The sequence below is a fragment of the Amblyomma mixtum genome, chromosome 1 (assembly GCF_055824585.1).
Source record: "Amblyomma mixtum isolate Tamu chromosome 1, ASM5582458v1, whole genome shotgun sequence".
Lineage (NCBI taxonomy): Eukaryota > Metazoa > Arthropoda > Arachnida > Ixodida > Ixodidae > Amblyomma > Amblyomma mixtum.
The window spans coordinates 171,563,735-171,571,375 of NC_143012.1; the positions used below are offsets into that span (position 1 = coordinate 171,563,735).

Here is a 7,641-nt window from a genome sequence, read left to right on the forward strand (position 1 = left end):
ACGTAAGGAAGGAGTGAAAGAAGAAAGGAAGAAAGAAGTGCCGTAGTGGAGGTCTCCGGAATTATTTCGACCACTAATTGTGTTCGAGTTTCTTGCTGAAAAGAAAGTGCCAAATATTTGGGATCCCCTAATTTTCCTAGATTAATTGTTTCATTGCCATCTGATCATTTCACACCCTCTGAAGCATTCATTTACAGTAACTTAAGAGTACCGCAAGCCTAAAAGCAGACACACTCTTTTTCACAAGTGTCCTTGAATGAAATATCTGGCTTACGCAAATGGGAGAAATTTCTTAACTGCGCACAACGGAGTTCTGCTGTGCTCAGTTTGCATCATGGCCAGTTACCAACAGAAACAATATAAGCTGTTTTCTTTCTACACTACTCACTCTAATCCACTTTCCCTCCAACGGACACAGTTATTTCTTGTTAGATAATGAGTTAGAAAGTACAGTCTCTTCACCTTTGTGAATATTTACTGTCTGGTTAAATGTCATATTCACCATTTCTTACCCACTTACATTGCAGAGTAAACACTTCCGGAGAGGTTTTCACTTGCGATTTTTAAAATCGCAGTGTGCGCCAGAAGGAATTACATCAATACAGTGTGCAGCAAATAATTTGAACACCCAGCTCATGGTATGTATACATATTTTTGTTCACAGGACCTCTGGGAGTTTCACATAAGTGGCCAGCAAAAACTGCGTTGCTGTCCTGGCACAGCCAGCTAGTCTTGAATAGGCCAGCGAGCACGTCACTCTTGCAGCAACAGATGACAGCGAACAATTCGATGATCTGCCATCACTTCTCCAAGGCGCATCACCAGCGAACTTCCACTTGCCAAGCACAGACTCATCGTCACTATCACGCCATTCGCAAGATTCGGCATCGCATGAGTGTGCACGGCTTCTGGAGAGTGTGGCATCACAAGAGCCCGGAGCGTCACGGTAAGAAACAATGGTGTTACAGGAAGCAGCATCACAGGAAACAGCATCAAGACCGGCAGCGCCGACATCTGGGAATGCGGAACGCAAGAGAAAAGCAGCATAAGAAGAAAATGATATTCTTGCGCAAGTCGCAAATATAACTGATGTGCTGCGGTCACCCAATGAATATGATGAGTGTGCTTTGTTTGGCATGACAGTTGCCAAAGGAATTGATACTGTTGGCACATGTGATTCCTGTTTTCTGGCGTATAAATGTGACGCTTCAGGAGAATAAAATTTGTTGGAAGTTAACGCTCGTGGTGTTCGTCTCTCGACTCTTGTGTCATCGTCTTTTGCTGCTCTACAGTGTATTGGAGCAAGGGTGCTATGAACTCCTAACGACTAGAGAAGAACAGCCGATACAGTAGCGCGGCTAGCATGGAGGGCAGCTAGACCTTCACGACTCCCATGGAGAACTTAACATATACTCCGTTTCATGCATCTTGTGCAACGCTGTCAAGGCTACGGAAGTAGTCCGCAAGAAAAAATAATGAAATTGTATCCCTCCGTGCTCGTTTCGTGTCCGAGTTGTCTAAGGCGTCGCTTTGGGACGACTAGGAACTTCGGCGGCGTAGGTTCGAATCCACCTCGATACTTTTTTTTTTTGCAGCATTTCATGTACGTAGGTTGCAATCCACCTCGCGACATTTTTTTTAAATTAGGAATTTGTAGTTGACGCCAATTGATATCATTTTTTGCTCACAATATCTTCAATACCAAGCTGAAACGACGATGAAAAATGGTTTTTCGTTCAGGATTCAGGCCATCTGTAATTTTCGTTTTTGCTGTAACCCACGGCACTGCTCGTTCCTCTGTCTCTCTCGAGGTATCGGGCATGTCATGAACTATTCCGTGCATCTAGCAGAGCAGGGGATCGAGTTTTGAAGACGGTCCGGGACTGACGGCCACTCCGTTGCGGAATAGCGCGATGCTCATCATGTAAGCAGTTTGTTTTTTAGATTCCTTATTCTCAGGGTATACTGATGTCATAATTTTCATGAGACAATTTTTGTGCGAGTTTTCTTTCTGGCGAAAAAAGCAATATCCGTTGCGGAATAGCGCGATGCGTATCATGTGAACAGTTTGTTTTTCATTCCTTATTCAGGGTATACTGATCTCATAATTTGTATGAGTCGATTTTTGTGCGAGTTTTCTGGCAAAAAAAAATAACAATATCCGTTGCGGAACAGCGAGATGCATATCATGTGAGCAGTTTGTTTTTGATTCTTTTTTTCAGGGTATACTGATGTCGTAGTTTTCTTTCTGGCAAAAAAAAAGCAATATTCTGCTTCTTGTCATAAACAAAAGCTCCTTTAGGTGCACTGTTATGTGCAGAGGAAGATGCTGAAATTTCTGGCTGAGAAAAGAAATTTCTTTATGCCACACTCAAATGGCTTTTTCCCGCCTAAGAAAAGAGATAAATTTCGAGGCCTTGATTCAAAATTTTGGCGTCTTGCATACTGGGGAAAGAGAAACATCAATACTCCAATGTAGCAATGAACAACTACCTTTGCAGTAGTTGTTAAAAACATTTATTAGAAAAAAGGGTTCAGGGAAAAGGATAGGTAGTCAGGTCCTCAGTCCCGGACTTCGTTGGCGATGGCTGCTCGACGAGTCTCGGGAAAGATAGAACTGCCCCCCACGTCTGTTGTTTGTAGTGCACGAGACTATTAATTGACAGTACCAATAAGAGGTTCAGTGCACTGACAGTAGTTTGTGACGGCTGTCGTAAGAGGTTTCCACGCAAGGAACAACACTCAGAGAGCCAGCTGTCTTTGGAAAGGGCCGATGCGCAGTCCTCTGCTTGCTGTGTGACCTTGACAATTTTGAGCTTGCGTTTGCAATTATTCTGCTGACGACACCAGCACCAGCTGAGACGTCCTGCTTCCCAGGGGTGGTTTTCAGGAGTGCCCATTGCAGGGTGGGCTTCTGTTTGCAGTGTCTCAGACTACTGATCCACAGTTGCGATGAGGAATTAAGCCCACTGCTAAGAGCTTGTGATGAGTGCAGTAAACCCCCAACCACTACCCTCCAAACAAAGAAACAAACAAGCTATCTCTTCACAAAAGTCACACAAATTCTTCAACATCACTGAAATCTTCATCGCTGAATTCAGCAATCGAATCATCAGACGAGGAATTGCCTGAGTCACAGATACTGAAAACAAGAGGATCTATATCGGTGTCCACAATCATGTCACTTTCCCAAGCCTCAGCCTCAATTTCCTGGACATGGGCACAACAGTTTTCCCAGTTTTGTTGGGTTACACCTGCCAACGCCACCCGTAGGAGCTTTTCAACTTCTGCCAAAGTGAAACCTTTGTTCCTGCTTGCTATAAAGCACTTCACTTGGCTCCAAACAAGTTCAATTGGGTTGAACTCGCAGTGGTAGGGCGGTATACGGAGAACATCGTGGCCATGGGCAGCCGCCAAGGTGTCAATCCTGTAGATAATGCTTGGAGTGTTGACTTTTTGTATGAGCTGTAGCTCTGCCCTCACCATGTCGGCAGTCCAGGGGACCCCCTTCTTTGTCAGCCAAAGCTGAATATCTTCTTTTCGGGTTGATGACGTAGGGGCCTTTTCAAGCGCCGCACTGTGGTATGGCGCATTGTCCATTACAATAAAGCTGTTGCCTGGAATATTAGGCAGAAGGTTCTCTGTGAACCACTTCTCGAAGTATTTTCCATCCATTTCGGAGTAGTAGTCAGCCTTGTTGCCCTTCTTGGCTCGGAAGAAGTCAGCAGCTTCTTGCACAAAGCCTGTTGCAGAGCTGCCAGCATGCACAAGGATCAAACGGGCCCCCTTTCCGGAGGGCGCAGGCAGTCCTGTTGTCAGGCCTTTCAGGAACGCATCATGCGAGGACTTCACGCTTCTTTCCTGCCAGACAGTTTCCTTCGTATGCCCACTGTTCACCCAGGTTTCGTCCAGGTAAATGATGGATCTGTACAAAGCAAAACAAAATAACGGATGAGGTAATTAACATCAATAAACATACCCACGGCTATGCCATAGCAGCAATACGAGTCTTGCCATATCACTGACAACATGGAGCAGAATATAGGCCAAAAACTGAGTAGGAAATGTTACTTCATGATTTATCTTCATTCTTTGCCTGCGAAATGATATGCACGCGAGCACCAGGAGCCCCAAGTTGCGTCCATCAGAAGAACGAGTACTACGATTCATTCCTGCATGTCATTTCTGCCATGACGGCGGGATGATACGCACACTGGTGCCTCGACCAGCGGAGACCTGTTTTTGGCTTGTCGTAGCAGACAGTTGGAATTAAACTGATTACTTCTGACCAGCTGAGGTAGTTCCTCACCCAAATATATCATAAAACATCACCGGCCACCAAATGCCACCTTTGAGCAAAATTCACGTCAGAACAATTGGGGTTGAGCAAATTTTTCATTTTTTTTCTGATGACGCAACATTCATTGCCAGTTCTGCAAGAAATCCGTATTAATGTTATTAAATTGTAAACGTTAACATCACGCGTTATGCGACAATCTAAACGTGTTGAGTGATAAAAGATGCAAAGCATTATTCTTACCTGCCCTGTCTTCGGAATCCCTTAATCGCCCGCAGGAACCGCCGGCGCCAGGCAATGATGTCACTGCGCTCGATCAAAGCAAGATTCCCTTTTCTTTTGTGAAATATGAAGCCAATGTCCTTCAACAACCTCCACAAGGTGGTTTTCTTGAAGTTCGGCAAGTTCTCGTCTTCGTTGACAGCCTTCCGAACACTCTCCAGCGTGGGTACCTCTCGCTTCCTGTACATCTCATGTACCTTCAGTCGGACGGCATGCACCGTGAAGCTGTCGTGCTTCACCGTTCGTGAACTTGCGATTCTCACATGACGAGGCCTTTTCTTCGGAGACATCAATGGTCCGCACAGGCCTTGTATTTTGCGACGGTACGGGGAGACACATCCGTATCGTCACTAACAACATTCACAATATCCCGGACGGATTTCTGCGGGAAACGGGCTCTATTCCGAGCATGCACGTTTGAAATGACTTGCTTCGCGTGTGTGGACATCTTCGAAGTGCGAATCTTCGAAAAAAGCCGCTCCGGAGAGGTGCTCGAGGTGAATGCGTTGGACGCCATTTTCTGAAAACGAGATGCGCAGCACGGAGAGCACAGCTGGCAGGGTTCCGGGTCCGCGAAAACGCGACACGAACAAAAACGACAAACGAAACATATAAATTTACTGATTCCGATCTTTTCCCTCTAAAAAAAGCTGTTCTTTACCAAATTGATGTCAAACGTAATATATATTAAGCTTGCAGACAAAGCAATTATTATTTCCGCTCGTAACGAGCATGCACTATTTTTTATCGCGGATGCAGGGAGCGTAAACAAGAGCTGTAGCTATGACAGCGTTGCACCTGATGTATGAAACGGAGTATAGATTACTTGGTAGCCATCCTTGGCGATAGCACAAGAGAGACGTGCTACAAAACGGGCGCATAAAAGTTCGCTTACTGACAAACACATGGTGCGCATGAAATGGCGTCAAAATAGAGTACAGTGCTCATGCATTCCTGTAGTGGGGTAGCCGAGGCATAGCACAGACTATGCCTCGATATTTGAATATAAAGGCATGATTTGGAGGGTGTGATGAGCTTTCTTTCAAGAAACTTTGGTCGGATCCTCCCCACTGGCAAAATTGCGTTCTTTCGCTTTTCGCCTCTTCGCGTCCACTTCAGTGAAACCTGCTGAGTTCTTTCTAGTAGTTTTGGCTTTGAACTTTAGAACAGTCTGCCTTGTGAACTGCAATGCCTTTTTGTAATCAAGACAGATATGGAAATGAGTATATTTGCTTACAGCAGGAAAATAAGAGGTAATGTACACAGTGAAATGCCATAATTGACAAAGGAGGCATCTTGTGCAGCCAAGCATTTGTACTATCGGGAACAAAAGTGGCATACTCCACGCGGCCGGAGCCGGAAGAACGAAAAACTGCCTTGCAACGCCGTCTACAGGCGGCATCTCGGACCCAGACAGCCAATCTGTGATCTTTATTATCAGCAGGCATGTAGTTTCGCTCGTTTCTATGTTTCGTGCTTTTGCCTTCCAAAATGCCGAGCGGCGCCGCAGCATTAGCAATCTGGTGGCCCTCTTTTTGTTTTGTGTATTCTTTTTTTCAACGCGCCTGCGAGTTATGGCTTCAGAGCCGGCGCGCGCACCGTCATGATGCGATGGAATGCCCGCGCGCGCGTGGCTGACTTGTCGTGGAGGCAGCAAAATTTAGAGCGATATTCGCAACGGACGACAATGACTATTACGTTTACTATTTCGCCGCGTACTTATGACTGGACGAATTTAACATTTACAACCGCGCAGAAGTCTCTATGCTGTGTTCGCTTTAGCACTCTGTTAAAATGGCGCCTCTGGTACCAGTGAGCCAGAGAAGGCGGATTGTTGAGCTCAGTATAGAATGGATGTCAGAACGAACAACTTGTCGTCTCACTGGAAAAAGTTCTAAAGCTGTCGGCCGAATTATAAAGGCGTACAGGGATGAAGAAGGAAGGTTACATGATGCCGAGCGTAGCGGACGGCCAAGATCGAGCAACGACGAGACGGATCGCCTGATTGTCGCTGCTGCGGTGGCAGATCCATTCATCAATGCAAAGAAATACGCGGCGAGCTAGATCTGAAACTCTCCTGCCGTACAATTCGACGAAGACTGAGAGAGGCAGGACTCAGCAGCTGCGTGGCTGCGCAGAATCCACGTTTGACAGACTCGCAAAGGCGCCAACGATTAGTTTAGTTTGCGTGTGCTGTGTACGACTGGACCTTGGAGGACTGGAATGAAGTCGTGTTCATAGATAAGTGCAGTTTTTCTACCAGATGGGACCAGAAGCAACGTGTGTGGTGCCCCATAAGCGGCAGGTATCCAACAATTTTTTTGTCGTTTTCTTTACCTGCAGGATGACGCAAGATGTGATCAAAAGCTAACAAAATCCCATTATTGTTCAGCTTTTTTAATCTTTTGCTGCGTAGGTCATATCTGCCGTCTGTATGTCAGAGTTTTATCATTTGAGAGTATTTTAATGATTGCAAACCTATAAAAGGCTGCGTTTTTTGCAGAGAGGTCCATTATTTCAAGTGAGTTTGCCAGATTTCTGTGCAAATTCGTATTAAAATGCTCTTGCGGTCTGCGCAATCGCCTCCCGCGCTAATATATTACGGCACATCGGCAGAAAACGTCCATTCGAGAGGTGGTCATTGTCACAAAATTCGCGGCATTTTTGGGGCAAACAAAGAAAAACAGCGCCGCGCGGACGCGTCTCGCCGGCACGATACGAATGGGAGAGGAGGAAACCCCCGCGGAGCGCCTAGCCTGTGTGCGTGTGCTCTCTCTCCCCACCACCACCGCTCACCGACACGGCGTGCGCCGAGGGGATGAGTCATCCACGCCGAAGATTTCTCTAGAACATCCGAGTTGCTTCTACAGCTGACGGGGGGAAGAGGGGGAAGCCTTGCGTGCGCTAAGACATGTCCTCCTCCTCTGCACTCGGACGTCGGCGACGCCGCCACGATGGCGCCACGCCAGAATACGCTCGAAACTTCGAGATGCGACCCCCGACCTCTGACCAATGGGGACGCGCGGCCGGTGAGAAGAGGGAAGGGAGACAGCACTGCCGAT

General features: G+C 46.6%; 1 protein-coding gene across 1 annotated transcript; it reads right to left on the reverse strand.

The window, feature by feature from the left end:
- Window positions 1-3,054: 3,054 nt before the first annotated feature.
- Window positions 3,055-4,767, reverse strand: LOC149369799 (uncharacterized). Its single transcript, XM_089576462.1, has 2 exons — window positions 4,541-4,767; window positions 3,055-3,925 (listed from the first exon to the last, which is right to left on the reverse strand). Exons 1-2 carry the CDS (start codon window positions 4,765-4,767, stop codon window positions 3,055-3,057), a joined length of 1,098 nt encoding a protein of 365 aa, XP_089432588.1.
- Window positions 4,768-7,641: the final 2,874 nt, after the last annotated feature.

What these genes read in the sequence shown, in the direction of transcription:
- LOC149369799 (XM_089576462.1), bottom strand. Translation starts at nt 4,767, where the DNA reads ATGTACAGGAAGCGAGAGGTACCCACGCTGGAGAGTGTTCGGAAGGCT. An exon ending in GGATTCCGAAGACAGGGCAG is followed by an intron (nt 3,926 to 4,540) that starts GTAAGAATAATG and finishes TGCTTTGTACAG; the next exon opens with ATCCATCATTTACCTGGACG.